This window comes from Cnephaeus nilssonii (assembly GCF_951640355.1).
Source record: "Cnephaeus nilssonii genome assembly, chromosome: 9".
In the NCBI taxonomy this organism is placed as follows: Eukaryota; Metazoa; Chordata; class Mammalia; order Chiroptera; family Vespertilionidae; genus Cnephaeus; species Cnephaeus nilssonii.
This window is the reverse complement of record NC_137080.1, coordinates 73,548,759-73,570,255: the sequence shown is the minus strand read 5'-3', so window position 1 is coordinate 73,570,255 and position 21,497 is coordinate 73,548,759. Positions and strand designations below refer to the sequence as shown.

Here is a 21,497-nt window from a genome sequence, read left to right as displayed (position 1 = left end):
TAAAGATCAAGCCATATCCTCTCTTCTATACAAAATTTAACCTTACAATGGTAACATGATCATCTTAAACATTAGTTTCAGTAAATTTAGAGTATACTACTGTACGTTACTCATTAAGTATACACTTACAATAATACGATTTTGTGATAAAGTTTCTTTGTTGGTAAAGTTACTTTAATGACAGATGATAAAGTCTCTGAAGCTCAGAAGTCGCTCAATATGTGTGTTGCACAAAGCATACACAATTAGACAAAAAGAACGTCTGCCTCACTTAAGGAATTGAAAATTGTCTGATGCAGGTACTTCGTGTTCGCATGGGTTGAACAGAGGCAGAGGGATGTAAAAAGACATGATGGGAAAAAAGTTTAAAAAAAAATCCCTATTACTAAACTCACATTATGTCAACAGAGAGAGAGGAGAGCACAGTGGCTCTGAGTACTTGGGCTCTGGCTTCCAACTCACCTGAATGTTAATCCCAGTCCCACTAATTACGAGCTGTGTGACGGGGCAAATTAATCACCACTTCACCACACTGGTGGGGACCATAATACCTATCTTGTGAGACCACTGTAAGAATTAAACACAATAAACCTATTGCCTACAAAATAGACATGGCTCGGTGAGCAGTAATTATTATTTCTCTTTAATTATATAAACATGTAGCATTGGTACCTTTTTCATCATCAAAATGTTAAACAAATAATTAGACTTTCTCATTCACGTATGCATTGACTACCTACCCAAAACACAGAGACGTATCCCAAAACTAACCACATGAGAAGGAGTCCAAACAAACAAAAACATTTAAATATCTGAATCTTCACCTAAACTTTGTCCCTTTTTAAAAAAATCACACAGAAAGGCATTGCAGATGGAAGTGCTCAAGATTTATTCCTACTATGTTTAGTAGTTATCAAGAATAGAAAAAAAAATTTTTTTACTGTTGCCAATATAAAGTGAACATAAAGAACTAACACAATAGAATTCCTTTTCTTAAAAATAAACTTGACGTTTCAGGAAGTCTGATTGAGAGAGAAAGGAGAGATCATCACTCCATATATAATATGAGGGTTCCCTGAAATGGAATTAATAGAGCGGAATAAATGCTTGGTCTAGAGGCCCAGCTGAATGTCCCTCACAATGGGGACAGCTGGGGGCTGGGCAGGACAGATAAACCACAGAAACTCTCAGAAACTCAAGATATGTGATCTGCCTTCTGTCTATTCTTGGGTTTAAAAAGAAAACCAGATATTGACAACAATATAATTATGTTTTAAATTAAAAACTATTCCCACAACCTAAATTAATTTTAGAAACACTATTCATCCATGAGTCTCCCTTTCTATTGAGGAGAGTGAAAAAGATTGTGATTTGGATATACTGGTTAAACTATTATATACCGGTTTTCTTTGGGAATCGTGGAAGGAATAAAAGCAGATGGGAATAGAATGAAAGGTCCACTCTACAGAAAAGAACCTGTTTCCTTCCCTCACTTCTTCTCTCCCAGGAGACCAGGCTCATTTCTTTATCAATTATTTCTAAGAGAATTTTAACATCCCAATTAATTAAGGTTAAAAAAAACCCAACAAATTGAAATGTGATCTTTCCACTTCCCCAATATGTTGTTTCCTATTCTTACAGATTAATTTGGCTACGTTTTAGCTGCAGTCTTTCATAAAATAAAACATAGAGGGATTTGAAATGTGATGAGTACAGATACTTTTCCATGGCACTATTAATCTTAACCTCTAATAGAGGTTAAGATGCCATCTTTCTTGTCACTTTCCCTTCGTATTTCTGAGATTAGTTTATGCATTAAAATCTAGAAAGTAACACACACAAATAAAATTCACATGAGTGGGCCCAATTCTTATGGTTTTTGCCATGAATATCAATGAAGCACATACCTGATTTAACTGCTGCTATTGCCTTTGCAGGCGTAGTCACGGCACTTATTAGGTTACATAGTGAAATCCCACTGTCGTTTACTTTCTGAATCTCTGGTGCTTTCAAACTCCACTTCTCTTGTAATTTCTTGAGGTATAAAAACACATTATTTTTCAGTCTTTGTAATATTTTCGAAGTTACACATTATAATCCAAATTTCTTAAACATGTCTTAAAACAATGATGATCGTGGGTCCTGATTCATGGGGGAGTGGGTGGAGGAAAAAGGCACCATCCCTACTTGCTCCGACAGCCCAGGTGACTGTTAACGCTGTTAGCAGTGAGAGGGAAGTGGGGTCCAGTTTGCATTCTGCACCCAGCCACCGTGGAAGTCAGCTACTCCTCGCTGCCATAGGTTCTAAACTGTCAACTGTAAGCACGGAAAACTATGCTAGGTAACAGTCAAGCTACAAGAAGAAATGTACTGGAAACATTTTTTTTAAGGGAATTCAGAATTCCACTTAATAGCAAGTTTTAATCATGGAAATTTCAATGGATTTTTTAAAAACACACACCTCTACAGATTTGGAATATAAAAATTGGCATAACTGGTCGTAGGTTTTGATGAGCCAAATGACAAAAAACTTGTACACTTTGCACTAGAGATTCAAATCACTTTCACCTTCAAATACTAGTTATAGTGGCATCTCCAAGCTACAGTAAAATGTTGACTTAAAGAGGGATTCTTTTACTTAACATTATAAGAAATGGTGTAAAAAATAGCTGAAACTAAGCAAAGACTTGGTGGGGAAGGAAACTTAGATACTTTAAGAGTCAGCAACTCACTAATATATCTCTTAAAACACACAAATTAATTCCTCAAAAGGATTGGTTAACCCCATTCACTGATTTCCAAATATCACCAAAATATGTTGTACATGCATGAGGCTCTAACTTACGTGATGCTAAATAACAGGAAACCACTATTAATCTTAACCTCTAATTACTGACACAGGCAAATGAGAAATTAGTATTTGATACAATGATTCACCTTAGTTTCTTCCAAAGATTTTTCTAAATCCTCTGCACCGAAGGAAGGCTGTACGATGGGAACTCTTTCTGTTGTTTCTTTGATCCAGGACTTTAATGATTTAACAAGGACTTGGAAGGCGTCCATCTGTCCTTGACAAGAAGACACAGCTTCTTTTCTACGTAACAGAAACCATTTGAGGAATTTAAGCCATGGGGAGCGCATGCTCCAAAGAGCTAATTACTAATAAATAATCATTCTCACATCAGGCTTAATATCAAGAAAAAAAAAATCTTCCCCCACATATGCTCTAACCATTTGATACAGGAGGAAAGGTTTATAGGTGGGAAGTGAAATCTCTTTGTCTATTTCTCACAGGCAGGGTCCATAGATAAAGTTAGGAGAAGTAAAGAAATCTGTAACCCATATGTAAAGGCACTCTATAAGGCTACATAAGCTCTAAGGCTATATAAACATTTTTAACATTATTTAGATTCAATGAGCTTTGATCTGTCCACTTTATATGGTGCTTACTGCCAGAGGGAAACATTTACACATCACAGACATGAGGGGAAACGTACCGCCACCTAGTGGTTTCTACACCATACTACAGTCACTTCAGTGGATGGCTAAAAGCAGGTGCCTTAGAACACACATATTTCAGTCACCAAAAGAGGTAAGACCTAGTGACTGAAAAGTTTTAAGGGGTGCCTCCCCTACAGAGATTCTGGAAGCTCCACGGTTAACTATACGGATCTTTCTGTACCTCAGCACCTCGGAGGGAGGGCCCATGCCTAGCACATGAACAGCTGTGAAGACAGTTCCATTTGGAACGTGGACAACATGTGGGTAACATGTGCACATGTGCAAGTGTGTGGAATATTGGCAGATAAAAGTCTACTCCAGCTGGACGAATTACTGATGACTACATGGTTTTAAAACTGAATCCATTTGAAAGAAACAACCTAGAGTTTACCTAAGAAAATGAAGACTGTTTCTTCTGTGTAATATGTGAATTAAATGTGATATGACAAGATGGAAAATATAGCTCTCTGAGTAGTTCAGACAACAGTCAAAAGTTTTAAGTAGAGAATTATGAATAAATAAATACTTGAAAGAGAAATAATTATTTTCTATTGGGGGGGGTCTTTTGTATAAATTTTAGCAAAACCAGATGTACTATAAACTAGCATGAGATCAGAAATATAAAAGTTCAGTCACAAGGCTTATCTCTAGACAGCTTTTTTAGCTCAACTTAGGTTCCTTCTATTGTTTCTTATCTTGTTTGTTCATAGAGTCATGTATTAGCTACGACTCCTAAGAAAGTAAACTGTTATTAAAAAAAAAAAAAAAAAGCCAGCTTCTGAATTGAGCCCAGAAAGCAATGAACCATGGGCTGTTTTTCAAGGTTATTTCTGCCTTTGCAAATAAAAAATGGTATCTGCCAAAGGCTTCAGACACTATAGTGAGCTAAGGTTATTTTCAGTAATACACTACCACCACATTTTCCTTACATTAATGCTCTCTACTTTTATGTAAGAAGTCTTGAGTTTCCCTCCTAAATATTTTAACAAAACTACATTTAATTTTAATCGCAAAAAATATTAATGTAAAAGCACTTATAAAGTTGATGCTTATGCACAAGTTTTCAAAATTGTTTCAGGTTTCTATATAAGTAAATATAAATAATGTATTCTAATTAGTATCATGCAGAATAAAATCCAGCTTCTTAAGTGGTGCTTACTTTTCTTTGATGGTATCCTCCATTTCTTTGAATTTCTTTGACAAATTATTTGTTTTTTCAAACACCAGGGCCTTATCACCTGGTAAGCCATGGTTGGATATCTCCTTTAAGAGACTCTGCAAAACTTCAAGATCTTTTTTGTGTTCTAAGAATTCAGAAGTCGATTCCTACAAAGCATTTAGATAGTCAATCAATGTAAGATGTTGCTAAATCTTCAAAGACATTCCATCAAGAGGTATGCATGGGACACGAATCTCTCATGAGAATAATCCTGCCCCGTAGTCAGTACTCTAAATATAAATAAACATGCAAGCAGGCTGTGTGAAGAGGAACACAGTAAGCTTCATTTAATTTAAAAAGGCACTCTTTACATCTGTCCCTTTGTGAGTGCTGCACATAAGAAGCTTATATTGCCCAGCCAGCTTGGCTCAGTGGTTGAGCATAGACCTATGAACCAGGAGGTCAGGGTTCAATTCCCAGTCAGGGCACATGATCCCCCATAGGGGGTGTGCAGGAGGCAGCCGATCAGTGATTCTCTCTCATCACTGAGTTTCCATCTCTCTCTCCCCCTCCCTTCCTCTCTTAAATCAATTTAAAAAACATATTTTTAGCCCTAGCCGGTTTGGCTCAGTGGATAGAGCATTGTTGGCCTACAGACTGAAGGGTTCCAGGTTAAGTTCCGGTCAAGGGCACATGCCAGTGTTTCGGGCTCAATCTCCAGTAGGGGGCGTGCAGGAGGCAGCCGATCAGTGATTCTCTCTCATCATTGATGTTTCTATCTCTCTCTCCTTCTCCCTCTCCTTTCCTCTCTGAAATCATAAAAAATACATATTTAAAAACAAAACATATTTTTTTAAAAGAAGCTTATATTGCCTATGATATGTGAAAAGTGCAGCCAGCAAAGGCTTCAAGAAGATGTTGGGGTTTGTGATTTTTAAAGGAGGAAAGCAGAGATCTTTACGAATCCATCAGCAGCTGAAATGATATGATGGCGAATTATAATTCTGCCAGTAAATGTATGCACTTGTCTTAATTGTTACTTTGCTTGATCAGCTCGTGAATACTACGGAAGGCATACCTGCATATACTGAGACAGTTCTGTAACATCTTTTCCTGGCACATCTGCCTCCGAGAGAGCCTGAGTTTTTGTCTCTAAAAATGTCTGAAGCTTTTCTGAGAGGCTCTCAAACCGTTCTACTTTGGTTTTCAGCTCCTCCATGCTGGCCAGTTTCTCCTTGTGTGTATGACTTGCTTCTGAAAACCGAACAGACAAGTCCTTCATTTTGGCTTGCAGCGAGGATGCGGTAGATGGGTCTGTTGTTTCCATGAATTTCTTCACTTTCTCGTTCATGGCATTCATGCTGCTCTGGCGACTTGCGATGTCCTGTTCCATCATCTGAAATGAATCCAACCAGGGCATATTTTTTATAAGGATGTTTACAAATAATGTCCCGGAGTCTCGAAAATTTACTGTCCATAACAACATTAGCTTGAACAAACTGTGACTAAGGAAGGTCAACGGATAGGACTAACTGACAAGTCTGATCTCTCCCTTGAGGAATCCCATCCCAAATCTCTTCAAGGGAGAGGAGAGAACAGCTGGCTAGTGGCCTGCACGAGGCAGGAGGTGGCTGCCACTCAGCAACCCCCGGGATCTAATGGAGCCTGGGGATTATCCACGGTCCTAATTTTTAAAAGGCTAGACAACAAGATTGATCTGATTAACTTCACGTGCAGCTGGCTGAAGCAAGGCTAAATTAGACAGGACTCAATGTACGTGTAAGCCCTCTACAGTGAATACTATTCATGAAAAAGGATACAAAAACTCTTCCTGTACGCCATAGAAAAATCACTTTATACATTTGCTTTTGTGCAAGCACTGCTTTCCACAGGTACTGGTATATTCATAAAATGTCTGTTTTTCTATCTCCTTAAATTTATGTATCCTGGGAGCTTATCTGTGTGTTTTCTTAACCTAAAAGTGGCGTTATTTATTTTCTTTTTTCCTGGTCACTTACAATGTGCTTGCTGATGACATCCTGAAGAGCAGCAGAGTTCAAGGGCACTTGGCCTTGTTCCTTCAGAGAACTCTCCACACCTGCCATCCAGTCCAGCATCTCGTCCAGGCCATCCTGCACACTCAGGGAGCGGGTCAGGGTTATCTGGAGCTTTTCATTTCGCTCATTCACACACTTGGACAGATCGTCGTATCTCCCAACAATGTCATCTAGTCCCAAGAGATCGGGAAATGTTATCCACAAAGCCACCTATGCCCTATTCCTTGTCAGAATTACACTAAGGTGAAATCACAAAATTTCCCCCTCAAAATTGGAAAGAGAAAAAAAGTTTCAATGATAAATTCATAATGCGCAATTAGGGCACCATCTAAAACATTTAAAAAAGAAAGGAAAGATCACCGTGGAAAATGAAAAAACAAATACTTTTTTAAATAGTAAATATGTGTATCATCCGCATTGAAAAAAAAATTGTTGGATACATAAACATTTGAGTTGCCCCAGAGAGATGAAAGCAGTCTAACCAACAAATCCATGTTTTCAATGTGACATGTCAAATTAGCCATACTTATTGATAACTATATGGGAGGGAAAAGCTGACACTCATACAAAGCTATTCTCAATGAACAATATACAGTCATAAAGACTTGTCAAGAATTAACCTTTATGTATAAAAATTCCCTCCCATTCCCTCTCGCTCACATGTATAATTTTTTAAAAATTCATCTTTATTTTTGAAAGTATTATAGATGTCCCCTTCTCCCCATCATTGACTCCGTACCTGCCGCTCCCTGTCATCATTCTAAGCACAGTACTCAAATGCACAGAAATTAAGTGCAAATGTATTGAGAAAACATACAACAATGAAAATCCACTTAAAATAGAGAAGGGTAAGATTATGCTTCTAAAATAAAGTTTAATTCCAGGACAAAAGGGAAAAATAAACAAGATTAACAGTTAATCTATCTCAGGTAAGGTTAACTTTACTTTCAAGTCTAAAAACCCAAGATGCTAAAAAACACACACAAAAACACCTTTCTTGTCTACTTTTTACTTGCATGTAAAGCTCTTCATTTTCACACCTTACATTCTATACTGCAGGCCAATGAGAAGTTCCAAGGACAATTTTTAATCTCTCTCTCTCTCTCGCTCTCGCTCTCTCTGTGAAATAATCTGTTGTTAGTTGTTAACGTATCACTTATTTTTCTCAAGAATTTGAAAAGTATTTTAATTATTTCCGAATGCTTTAGTCTGATATACTATAGAATGCTTCAGGAGAAGAAAATTTGGAACTGAAATATCTCTATAAAAATGAAATCTCTTACATGCTTGTGGCTGGCCTGGGGAACATATCCATATAAACAAAATTTCTTTTTAGTTGTTCTAATGTTATAGCATGAGAACACAGTTTGGCGAATTTTCACTGAATTGAGACTTTAAGATGATTTAAAGAGACAATGGCTCCTGTCACGGAAAGGCAATGAAGCCCCTGAGAACACTGATGGGGGAGAGGGACCGCATTTAATGAGCACCGAGATGCCACCAGCAGAAAATAAAACAACAATGGGTTAAGTATGAGCCTTCATTTGATAGTCACAAGAGCAAATGTTCTGAATCACAGGCCGTGATTGGCAGGTGAGCTGCTCTCCATTGGGCAGCTCTGTGCATCAACAGGGTACCATCAGCTACCTGTTCAACTATGGCAGGTTGAACAAACAGCTATCTTAATAAAATTAATACAATTTCAGCCTGACTGCTATTTTTGAACTTCTTAGTGATGAAATACTGTCACTAAAGTAAATTCTTGATTTTTAGTAATTAAAAATTATTTTAGAAAAAGGTACAGAACAAAATGTACCAAAATTTTTTATTTTTTTAAGTGGTTGATTTTCTTAGAAACTCCTCTAAATCTTAAATATGCAGGATGGGGCAAAAGTAGGTTTATATTTGTGAGTAGAGGAAACAGTTTATTCTTTTATTATTATTTGTTCATTATTTTTCATATGAACAACTGTAAGCCTACTTTTGCCCCACCCTGTACTTACACAAATTCCTAGAAAATTATTTTGCCAGAGAGAAGTTTTAAAGTCTTAAAATAAGGTAACATATGGATTGGAAACAAATATAAGTGAAACTATGTATGATTAACAATGGGAAAAAATGTCAAAACGCCTCTTAAAAATAACAGAAGTACATATAATACAGTCTTTCTTTCTCCTCTAAGTACCTGTACCCAAATCTTTATAGCAGTACACTGGGATATAGGCAAAAGAACTCCCATTCAGATTTTTGTCTTGTACTTTAAATTTTTATATTTTTGTGTTTTATAAATATAGTACATGTAATAGGATACAATAGTAATATGTGTATGTAAGAAAGAAAAAATAGTTTTCCTGTCTATTCAGTGGTTTTAGAAGAGCAATGTTTCTTCCTTCTCTTTGGCTAAAATTTCTATTCAGATTTTAATTTACGTGCTCCTTGGGGGGAGGAAACATATATCTAATCATCTGCTGGTTTCTCAACCTCTTAAATCCATGCTCCTGCCTTTGATAGAGACAGATCCTCCAAGAGTCTGTTTTGGCCACAGGTTGAGAGTCTAGCTCTGCCCAATCTCATCCTGGGAATGTCTACTTTCTGTGGTGACTATCAGGTAAAAAGTTCCTGTTACACTGTCTAAATATAAAATTAAAATTGAAATAAGTTCTTTTCCAACTACACAGCTCCCATTTCCAGACTGTAATATTCCTGCCAAAGAAGGAATATTCTCACCAGAGAGAGAAACATTATTTCACAGGGAAAGGGTGTAAATGACAATAGACACTAGTGAGCCTCTTCTGCCTGTCTGTCAGAATCCCTTCTCTTAGAATGTGCCTGAGAGGAAACAAGGAAATGAGCACTTACCCAGTGTCTTCTGGATATCATTCTTGGCTGGCAGTAGAGATCCCCTGGCATCTAAAAGCACTTCGGCTGTTTTCTTCAGTTTCTCTACAGCAACCTGCTGACTTGATATCTGTCCTTGCAGAGCCTGAAGGATCGAATGCTTCGATTACACTCAGGACTAAACAATAGATTTCCAATGTGAACAAAAAATGACTTACAGTAAGATAAAGGTAAATTGGACAGAGTAAACTTTTCATCATTATAAACTTAGTCCAGAATTCTTAGAATAAAGCCAGTTATAAAGTGGTGCTAGCAAAACCATCAGCCAGTTGAGAAAATACAAATTCAATCTTTTGAAATAAACCCTGGAGCATATGTTCATGCTAACTGGCCTGATTCCTGATCTTGTGACCCTTAGCCTGAGTGCCTCAAGTCCCACTTCTCTGCTTTGTACAGTACCCCCCCCCCACCACCAGGAATAAAAAAAATAAAAAATAAAAAACAACAGAAAACCTTTGGGATCATTTCTACTCTACTTAAAAATACAATTAAAGACTTTTATTTGAAGCAGATCCTAAGTCACTTCTGAGTCATATTTCTTTCTGTTAATTCAATAAAGGTTACTTAACATCTAACATATTCAAAAAGATCTTGCTACATTTTGTGAAAAACACAGAAATCAGACATGAAACTTCCCCACAGGGATCTTCTAGTCTAAGGCAAGGAGTGGAAAGTGCCAAAGGGGAGTAAAAAAAAGTACTACCAGAAGCTGAGAGGAGTAACTGAGAGAGGCACTGAGATGGTCCTGAAGAAAGTGTGGGTTTGGGCAGACAGAAGTGGAGAGGGAGAACATTTCCCTGCAGAATGAACAAAGATGGCAACAGAAGCATCCGAGGGAAAAATGAGGGTCCCATCCAGGCTGAGGATGTGTGCAGCTGAATAGCAATAGGACTGAAAGGTCTCCAATGTCAGGCTGAGGAGTTTGCATTTTATCCTGCAGCAACAGGGAGTTATTCCAGGCTTTTGAGTAAGGGGTTGGCATGCTCAGAAATGTCTTATCGAAGGCTACGTTGGTGACACTGTGCGGAAAAATTCAATGGGGAAGAAATGAAGCACGGACACCGGTTAAGGGCAAGGTCAACAGTCATGAGGCGGAGAGCGCCTGTCTGAGCTGGGCAAGTAGAACTGGTTACGGAGCTGGGAGGAGTCCACAGGACTTGGTAATCGATCATCTAAAGCTGTGCTCGCCAATATGGTAGCTGCTCCCTTCAAGTGGCTTTTAAATTGAAATCGATTGCAAGCAAGTGAAATTTAAAACTCAATTTCTCAGCTGTACTAGCCACATCCGAAGCTCTAAGTAGCTAGGAAGGACTGGTGGTTACCATGTGGGACAGAGCAGATCATGGCACATTCTCATCACCACAGAATGTGCCCCTGGACATCACTGCTGGAGAGGGCAGGTGCAAGGGACAAGAGGTGAGCTGGAGGAGAGAAGTACCCCAAGGTTCTGAGCCCAGGTAATTAATGGGATTCATAAGCAAAAATGTTTAGGCGCAAAGGAGCATCTGTTGGGAATCTGTGGCTGCAAAGTGCTGTTAGGACACTCACGTAGAAAGAAACAGCACAGCTGGGAATAGAGGAGACTCTGAACACAGGCTAGAGCTAGACCTGAAGCACTGAGGTCAGGGCCCATGATGAGACTGTGAAAGGAGAAGCACAGCAACACCAGAGAAGGGGCCGTGCAGCATCATGGAGCTCATTTAGATGTAAGTGGTAAGGAGAGGGAAACAGGTGGAACAAACGTCGTCAGGGACATGGGAGTGAGCCCAGAGTATTTGTCCCCAGAGTTTAAAAGAAGAGAAAGTGGCAACGGTTAACTGCCAACTGCTTCAAAAGGATAATGTAACCTTTAATTTGTTGAATAGAGGTCCCTGGAGTTCTCTGAGCGAGCTGATGCATGTCAACAACAGCAAGAACGAGGAGGAAAGGGATAGAGATGGAAACCATAGGTAAGTCTGCCAGAGGCCTGGCCCTGCCTTCCTAACACCTCCGTCTAATGGGCTGCCTGGCCACACGGCCCCATGCTTGGCTTTAGTTTCACTGGAGGTACTCAAGCTCCTCTTCTAGTCTCACATTTGGATTTGGATTCCCATATGTCCGACTGTAGATGAACTCATCCCTGGCCGTGGGCCCACGTTTCCAACAGCCTCTTGAATGTTTCCATCTGGGTGTAAACCGTCACCTCAAATTCAAAAAGCTCAATCTGAACCCATCATCCCATTCTCCACACCTGTACTTCCTCCTGGGCTTGCATCTTATTACCCAAGCAGTAAATCGGAGGGTCCTCCTCGACTCTCAATCCACCTTTCCACATGCAAATCAACCATCAAGACCTAACAATTTTACCTGCTTAATATATATGTGTGTGTGTCTTTTTTTTTTTTTAAATAAAATCAGACTTCTGCTCTGTATTTCTGGATCACTGCAAGATAATCTCTTCCTTAATTGGAAAAAGCATCCAATGTCTTCCCTGCTATAGACACCCAATGTGTTTTGTGGAAAATACATATCTATGTATATCACTGCCCTCTTTAAAATCTTACAGTAGCTCCCCATTGCCCTCACAATAAAAGGCAAAAACTTGAGCATGCTATTAAAGGTCCAGTGAAAGCTATTCCTTAATTCTATCTTCAATGTCATTTTTCTCTATTTTCTGTTCCAGAAAGGTCCAACGACACAGCTATTTCATAGCTACTTGCTCACCCTAGATACCTTTGCATCTCTACATACCAACCCTCCCAGCAACCTACCCCCCATCATCCTCAGCTGAACTCTTATTCACTCTTTAAAATTCATCTGGGAAGCTTCCCTAACTCTCCTCAACCCTAGTTGTAAGTACTCCACCCAGGAGCTCCCATAAATACCTAGTAAATATCACTGTATTTATTTGTCTCTTCTATCAAACTATAACATCCTCAAAAATTAGGCATTTTTTCCTATTCAGGTTTCTATTATCACTGCCTAGACCAGTGCTTGGCATATAGTAGGCCTTGATAAAAGCTTCTGGAATATGAAGAAATCCAAAATGCTAATTCAAAAAGATATAAACACCCCTATGTTCACTGCAGCATTATTTACAACTAGAGGCCCGATGCACGAATTCATGCACGAATTCGTGCATGAGTGGATTCCTTCGGCCTGGCCGGCAATCAGGGCCGATCGGGGTTGTCTTATCCAGTCCCCATTGGAGCCAATCAGGGCCGGCCAGCCCGGGGGAGGGACCACGGGAGGTTGGCCAGCCACAGGAGGTTGGCTGTGGGAGTGCACTGACCACCAGGGGGCAGCTCCTGCATTGATCATCTGCCCCCTGGTGGTCAGTGCACATCATAGCTACCATCCAGTCATCCGGTCATCCAGTTGTAACGGTCACTTAGGCTTTTATATATATAGATAGCCAAGGTATGGAAGAAACTTAAGTATCTGTTAACAGATGAATGAATAAAGATGTGGTACATATATACAAAGGAATATGGCTCAGCCATAAAAAAGAATGAAATCTTGCCATTTGTGACAGCGTGGATGTACCTAATGGATATTATGCTAAGTAAATAAATAAGAGAAAGACAAATACCATATGGTTTCACTTGTATGTGAAATATAAAAACCAAAATAAATGAACAAACAAAACAGAAACAGACTAACAGATACAGAGAACAAACTGATGGTTGCCAGATGGGAGGTGGGGTTGGGAGAATGGTTGAAAAAGGGGAAGAGATTTAGAAATACAAATTGGTAGTTATAGAAGTGTCATGGAGATGTAAAGTACAGCAAAGGAAATATAGTCAATAATCCTATATAATAAAAAGCTGATATGCTAATTAGACTGAACAGCAGAACAACCGTCCTGATGACCTTCTGGACGACCATCCGGATGACCTTCTGGACAAAGCTGGGGCTGCGAGGGCCGAGGCAGCTGGGGCTGTGAGGGCTGAGGCAGCTGGGGCTGCTGAGCCCCTTGCATGAATTTCGTGCATCGGGCTTCTAGTCCTATATAATAAAAGCCTAAAATGCTAAGTGTCTGGTTGTCCAGTGACCTGTAGACTGTTCAACCAATCAAATTGTAATATGCTAATGATATGCTAAGGACACTCAACCAGTCTCTATGATGTGCACTGACCACCAGGAGGCAGACAGTTGACCGGTTGACCAGTTGCTATGACATGCACTAACCACCAGGGGGCAGACAGTTGACTGGTCGACCAGTCACTATGACATGCACTGACCATCAGAGGGCAGACGCTCCAACCAGTAGGTTAGCTTGCTGCTGGGGTCTGGCCAATCGGGACTGAGTGAGATGGGACGAACACGCCCTGGAGCCCTCCCGCAGTCCCTCCCCAGCCCTGATCGTGCACCGGTAGGGTCCCTCAGCCTGGCCTGCACCCTCTCCCAATCCGGGATCCCTCGGGAGATGTCAGAGAGCCGGTTTCGTCCCGATCCCACAGGCCACTCCACTCGGGAGGGCGCCAGACGCAGGGCTCACAGCTGGCGAGCACTGCTGCAGAGGCACGAGCCTCTCCCGATCGGGACTGATTGGGCACGAGCCCACGGCAGGCACAGTGGGGCCAGGATGAGTGGGAGCGGCAGGTAGGAGCCTCAGGAAGCGTTGGACTGCGGGTTTCGGCCTGATCCCTGCAGGCCAACCTGAGGGACCCCATCTGTGCACCAATTCGTGCACCAGGCCTCTAGTATTGTAATAACTGTGTATGGTGTCAAATGGGTACTAGATTTAGGGTGATCACTTCGTGAGTTATATAAATGTCTAATCACTATGTTGTACACCTGAAACTCACATAATGTTGTTTGTCAACTAATAGAAAAATAAATTTAAAAATTAAGAAACAATACAGGGATATTTAGAAAAAAGTTTCTGGAATAAATGAGTGAGTGAATAAGTAAATAAACAAAAATATCAGGTGTAAGACTTTAAAAGATCCTCTTCTATTTCAGCTTTCATCAACAACAACAAAATGCCTAAAGCCAATAGCAACAATGTCCTCGATTTATTTTCATACCCAAGAAATTGTGATGATATACAGGCAGTTGTGTGTACCCAGAAGGCCCACCAAACTGGGACCAACCAGCAACCTGTGAATTGAACACCAGATCCTACAGATGTTCCCAGAGGCCAACGAGCCAGCAGCAGAGTGAACCTGTTTAGGAAATTCTCCCAGAAGTTTAGTTACAGAAAGGATTATATAAGAAATTCCTCAAGGGACTTTACCTATAACCAGACTGAAGTCTAAAAAAATTATTTTTTAAGAATGTGAGTTCCCCGAGGGCAGAGGTAGGGTTTTAATACCTTTGTGTCCTCACAAAACCCAATAATGGGCCTAGCATATAAATGTCTACCAGTAAACAAACGCATGCAAAAGCTGTCATGGTTCTATAAAATCATCCAGGACCAAGGATGGCCCTGCAACCAGCTTAAAACTTAGAAATGACTGACAAAAGCAGCATCCCTCCTTCACCTCTTCTATTCAAAACATTCCAGGCCTTTTCTCTCCTAATTGTGTCCAAGAGAGTCAATAGTTTTTCATTCCTAACATGATATCAGGTTTTAATTGAGCTACAGTCATGGTTGATAGTATTACTTTGGGGGAAAAAACTTCAAATTAAAATATTCAAATGGGTGCCATATATTGTCTTTAATGGATTTCAATGAAATTAAAACATGGAAAAGAAGTATCTGGGACAGAGAATACTGCAAGGTCATGACCTTGGTCTCCAGCCTGGGCCAGAAAAAGATGAGCCTGAGTACTTGCCCAACTCATAAAAGCTTCCTGACTTATGGGCATCCCAGAGATCAGGGAAAGGTTGGAAGGTGGTCATTGTTAGTCAACGTGACCGAGCTCCACGCCTGGTCCCAGACCCAGGCCTCCAGACTGGTCCCAGAATCCTGTCTTTCTGTGCTTCGTGTGGGGCACAAATTCTGTAGTGTTTGCGGATTTCCCTAGAAGCAGAACTTGAGTAATGTCATTACAGCCCAGGGGTATCAGGTTGTTGACAACATAGCAAACAGTTCTTTGAATAATAATGCTGATAACAACATGCTATTGGACAGAAATGTTTCAAATGAGCCAACTGGGTTTCCTCAATTTAGTTATTATACAATTAAATATAAGTAGAAGTTAGAATTATAAACACAGAAAAGGCTGATTTTTTGTAGTGGTCTTACGTGTTTATATTATAGTTAAAAGTAACTTTTCAATGTTGTTAACAGAACTGAAAGGAATAGAGACTGCCTGATTCTCATAAAAACTATCCCCTCTGGAGGCTGAAATCATCTGTGAGGAAAACATCAAGTGCCAGGAGCAACTTTAATCATACATTTAATTTTTAAAACAATGCTGTGGATTAATTAGAATTCATTCTCCTCTGAGATGCTGCTTTTCTTTTTACACTTCCTCAACTGCCTTAGGACAAGAGGAATCCTCTTCCGCAGTACATGCCAAGTAAGTTTTCCTCTGTTTTAGAATTAATTCACATTTCTGCTTGGTTACAATAGCCATACATTCTTTTGCGTTTCCTTTCCTTTCCTTTTTTTTCCCCTCTAGTTACAGAAAAAAAAAATTACTTTTACACTGGATATAACCATCTTCCTAATACAGATACAACTTAAAATACGTTGTTGTTTTCTGTACTTTCCTATACTACAAATACTTAGCTATATGATTATCTTAACAATTATCTCAAGCTACTGGCATTTCCTACCAAAATAATAGCCTCTATGTAATAGCATCTCCTCCAACCCTCCCACATACACTGTCCTTGGACAAGTTATCAAGTGAGAATCAGAAACTTAATTAAGACAGATCTGTTCCTATGCTTGTGGGAAAGAGAGAGAGTAAACAAAACAAAACAGAAAAAAGCAAAACCCTGGCTGGTGTGGCTCCATTGATTGGAGCATCCTCCCGTACACTGTTCAATTTCCAATCATGGACCATACCTAGTTGCAGGTTTGATCCCCGGTTTGGGTGTGTACACAAGGCAACTGATCGATGTTTCCCTCTCACTTCTCTCTCTCTCTCTCTCTCTCTCTCTCTCTCTCTCTCTCTCTCTCTCTCTGCTTTTCCCTCTCTCTAAAATCTATAAGCATATCCCAGGGTGAGGATTAAAAATAATAATAATTCGCCGAAACCGGTTTGGCTCAGTGGATAGAGCGTCGGCCTGCGGACTCAAGGGTCCCAGGTTCGATTCCGGTCAAGGGCATGTACCTTGGTTGCAGGCACATCCCCAGTAGGGGGTGTGCAAGAGGCTGCTGATTGATGTATCTCTCTCATCGATGTTTCTAACTCTCTATCCCTCTCTCTTCCTCTCTGTATAAAATCAATAAAATATATTAAAAATAATAATAATAATAATAATAATAATAATTCACCACTATAGTTAAAAAACAAAACACACACACACAAAAACAGTGTTAAAAATGCACATCCAAAGGAATGAGGCAACCACTAGGAGGCTATATCAACATAGGGAGGCTGAACTGGCCGGAGACATCTCCCTGGTGCCTAATGTAGAACAGGTAAACTCTCCAGCCCAGGAAAATAGCAGGGCCACCATCCTCCTTACCTCCCCACGTACCTCCTCCCTCCTCTCATCCCATACTTCCATCCCTCTTCTTTCTGCCTTGGTCTTACTTAACCTACCACACTTCACCCAAGGGGATGACTTAGCTTTCTTCCAGCCAGAAGTCACCAGTCTCAGGCAATACCTAAGGTTAAGCTCACTCAGTCGGGTACCTGTTTTCCTAGTTAATTATGTAACTAACAGAGGCAACTAAATTCTGAAAGGCAGTTGTTTAACTGGCAATACAGTGTTTACTTTCTAGCTCCAGTGCCAATAATACTGCTACTCACCTGCTAAAAGGAATTACAGGATAGATTTATTAAATTAAACTTGCAAACTCAAAATAATTGGTCACTTGGAATAAGAATAAGATACTTAAAAAATTACCTCCACTTAGAAGGTAAAGGAGAGGGCTAAATGGTGATGGAAGGAGACTTGACTTGGGGTGGTAAACACACAATATAATATACAGATGAGGTATTGTGGAATTATATACCTAAAACCTATATAACTTTATTAACCAATGTCATCCCAATAAATTCAATAAAAAATAAATTAAAAATAATTATGTATGCAATTCCCACATCAAGCCTGCATTTTTTAAAGAGCAGGTAGATTTTTTAAAAATTGTGCTAGGTAATAACAGAAGTTTATATCTTTATGAATCATGGGAATGTTCAATAAGAACACCAGTCCTGATCCTCAGAGCCCACATGTGACAGTAACATCCTTTCCTCCCTTCTACCTGTCCATTCTTAAACAAATATTTACCTAGTACCTATGATGGGCCAGATCCTGTTCTAAGTGCTTCTCGGTGCTGGGGGTATAGCAATAAACAAAAACACCTGCCCTCATGGAGTTTAATTCTAATGGTGGAGGAAAATAAACAAAATAAATATGTATAAAGATAAACAAGTGGCCCAGACGATACTGGTTTTTGTTTGTGGAGGAGGGAGGGAGTGGTGGGATGCAGGTAATCAGCCATAACAGCAATGTCAACCCAGTTAAACAGCAATAGAAAAATAATCTCATATATATAAAAGCCTAATATGCAAATTGTCCCTGTAGGAGTTTGACCGGGAGACCAGTTCGATCGCTCGCTATGATGTGCGCTGACCACCAGGGGGTGGCGTGGAGCGAAGGAAGGCCCTGGCCGGCAGCCAGAAGGCCCCGATCAGCCCTGATCACCGGCCAGGCCTAGGGACCCTACCCATGCACTAATTTCGTACACCAGACCTCTAGTTAGAAAATAAATAGACTGCTAAAAACTAAAGTTATAACTCTCTCTATAGGGAGAAATATACTTTTCTCATCCTTTTTTCTCCTTCCAGATGAAACTATCACAAAACCGTGGGAAAGTGAAAGGTTTTCAGTAAGACTCGATGAAGAGCTGGGTCCCCGTCCTCTCTCCCTCTCTCTTTACCTTGGTCTCTTCTAACTGCCTTTGCAGATTTTTAGGGTCCACAGCAATGGGTTCAGACAAGTGTTTGCTGGCTGTGACCTCGAAGGCCTGGAGCTCGGAAAGAAGTCCACATGAAGCGTCTTCATAGTGTTGATACTTATCCACCAGGTCTTTAAGATTATTCCCAAGGACACTGCACTAAAAATATCAAAAGAGAAAAAGGGTAGAGAATTAAAATCTACCATAATTAAGGTAGATTAATTAAAAATTTTAATTAATTAATTAAAAATAAGGTTATTTTTATTTGTGTTAAATAACCTTAGCACCTATGACTGTTATAACTTAGAAAGCACAAGACTTCAACCAATGTGAGCTGAAACTGTAGGGCTAAGATTTTTCTCCTTTATATGAAGAAGCATCCTCTAACAAAGTCAAGAAATACCATAAAAATGAGGAGATGGTACTAAATTTATACACATTTGAAGACATGCTTTCAAGGGCTGAGTCTTGATCCAAAGTGAAAGATTTGGATATCAATCGTCAGAGGCAGCAGATCTACCAGAGCACATTCCCACTGAGTTTTATACACCAGGTGTCTAGATATGTATGTGATAGAAGGGTTCTCAAGGTCCTTAATGAATCGCCTCTATACATTGCTCAAGATTAATTAACACAAGAAGGGCAAATAATATACATCAGAATGAAGCCAAGGCCAGGATTAAATGATGCTCTTCAAATCACTTGTGCAATTTGGCCAGTCTGTTCAGCTTATATAGTAAACAGGGAAATGTTTTCTTAGTTTTGTGTTTTGTCCAAGGGAATAAGAGAAGCTGAAAGAGTCTGTGAGTTATTAAGTATTAAAATAAAGCACTGATAAAATACATCTGTAAAACAAACACTTGCAGTATTTGTGAAGGGAATTATCTGAGATGAAACTTTAGTTCTCAAATTTGAGAGGCTGTGAAAATTAGCAAGCTACTCTGTTTGCTTGGAAACAAAACATGCACGCCACCTGGTGGTAGAACCGAGTATTACTGAGTTTTAGAGTTAGAGCTGCCTAGAAATCACTCAAAACTAAAGTGATAATAATAATAACTACTATTACTACTTTAGGCTCCTAATCTTGAAACACACTTTTCTGAAGTAAAGAAGATGAATAAGACTGAAGTAAATAAGATAAAACTACCTTATCATCCCTGCTTCAGTTGTTTAGGTTTCTCGCTTCTAATTCCAAAACAAAAGTTGAGAGAATAGAATAAAAACTATAATCACAGATTGATATTCCCCTTAAAAAATAAAAATAAGCTTACCTTAGAGTAGAGAGACCTGAACCGATCCGTGGCACGATCCAATTTGCTCTGGACTTCTCTGTGAGCGGCGGAAGTGTCAGTATTATGCTGGTCAGCCTTGCCACCGCCATCTCTTTTGCTGCAAGACTTGGCTGCTTCCAACACCCTGTTTCCAGAAATTGTGATGTACCTCAAGTCGCCTTTGTGAGAAATAACATCTTCTGAGAAGCTCTTCTGCCTCTTCAGTTTGGTCATTAAGCCATTGAAGTCATCTGCCCCCGCCTGCAGGTTTTCCAGCTCTTGCTCCGACTGTTGCAGCCAGTGCTCGAACTCTCCATAATCCGTGTCGAACTTCTCCAATTCCTCCTGCAGAGAATGCGTTAACTTCATTTTCTTCTCCGACTCGGCCAGTGCAGTTTCGTAGTGTGCTTTCAGTTCCTTCATGTTCTTCTGCAGTTTCTCTTTGTCCTCCGGAGAGAGATAGTGACCCTGCTTCTCCAGCAAGGCTTGTGCAGACTGAGTGGCCAGGAGGACAGCTTGCTGCTGAGAGATGATCTTCTCGTGTTGGGCCTACAGGGAAACAGAGACATTGTGACTTTAAAGCTGGGAAGGGGTTACTCTGAGATTGTGGGGAGCTCTCCATTGACTCAGGACCTACAAACTTCAATAACCTACAGACAGACAACTTGCTTCTTGTTAACCTTTCAAGATGCACAGTACTTGCCTTTTATTGGTAAATTTCAGAATAGAAAATGCTACGTTTCGAGTACTCTAATCTTATTTTTTAAGATTTCCAATCTCCTTGAAAGTACTCATATAATCACATAGGACACAGACTGTTGTTGAGAAGCTTCGGGAAAATGTAACAGATTTGTCTTCCAATTCTAAAACAAGCATCTGCAGTCAGGTCTCATTGTACTCACTGCTTCCTCACAACACCAAGAGACTGCTAATGTCTTTACCTAATTACTGAGCAAATAGGTATAATGTTTACCTATTACATGATCCTAAAAGGACAGTTCAACAGAGTACAAAATTTGTAATTTTAACGTGATAAAAACACTATGACAATAGTTAAGCAAGAACAATATAGATTCTGAGAAGCCCAATGAACTTAGAGAAACACACAATAAAAAAGAATACTGCAGCTACAAGTAGTTCCCCTGGGCCTCAGTTTCCTGCATGTGGAAGATGGAGACAACAACCCATACATGTCACATGTGCCAAGTTGTTCCTATCATTTATAGACCCGACAATAGGATTTAACAACATCATTAAGTTGAAGACAACACACCTTAACTTTCTGGTATTGCTGGTTCAGATTATCCTCAGTGGTTCCAACCGGCCCATCCACATCAGTTTCCAACAGGTTACCATTAACTTCGTCCTCTTCTCCAATCTCCGACTTGCTGTCACCTTCTTGAAAGTGAGTCCCATTCTGTTCAATCACCTGTTTCTGTTTTATCCCCGCCCTTCCTGAGTCTTTGTCAACATGTGACAACCAGTCCAAAAGGTTTTCTATTTTGGTTTTGCTCTCTTCCAGCTGCTTCACAGCTGCAACCTGGGGGGAGAAGGGCGTTGACCATGGGTATTCTGAATATGGGCCCAGGTGTTAGTTTTAA

At 39.9% G+C, this 21,497-nt stretch overlaps 1 protein-coding gene across 14 annotated transcripts in view; it reads right to left on the bottom strand.

Moving 5' to 3' along the window:
• The window catches only part of DST (dystonin), a 435,295-nt gene that overhangs the window by 107,817 nt on the left and 305,981 nt on the right, over window positions 1-21,497 (bottom strand). For all 14 annotated transcript variants that reach the window (XM_079780745.1, XM_079780756.1, XM_079780754.1 and 11 more), the window contains 9 exons: window positions 21,170-21,436; window positions 19,897-20,445; window positions 18,608-18,784; window positions 9,577-9,700; window positions 6,679-6,887; window positions 5,739-6,056; window positions 4,661-4,827; window positions 2,938-3,094; window positions 1,908-2,034 (listed from right to left, as the gene is read on the bottom strand). In XM_079780745.1, the coding sequence (XP_079636871.1) occupies window positions 1,908-2,034; window positions 2,938-3,094; window positions 4,661-4,827; window positions 5,739-6,056; window positions 6,679-6,887; window positions 9,577-9,700; window positions 18,608-18,784; window positions 19,897-20,445; window positions 21,170-21,436 (2,095 nt within the window). The remainder of the gene's footprint in view (window positions 1-1,907; window positions 2,035-2,937; window positions 3,095-4,660; window positions 4,828-5,738; window positions 6,057-6,678; window positions 6,888-9,576; window positions 9,701-18,607; window positions 18,785-19,896; window positions 20,446-21,169; window positions 21,437-21,497) is intronic.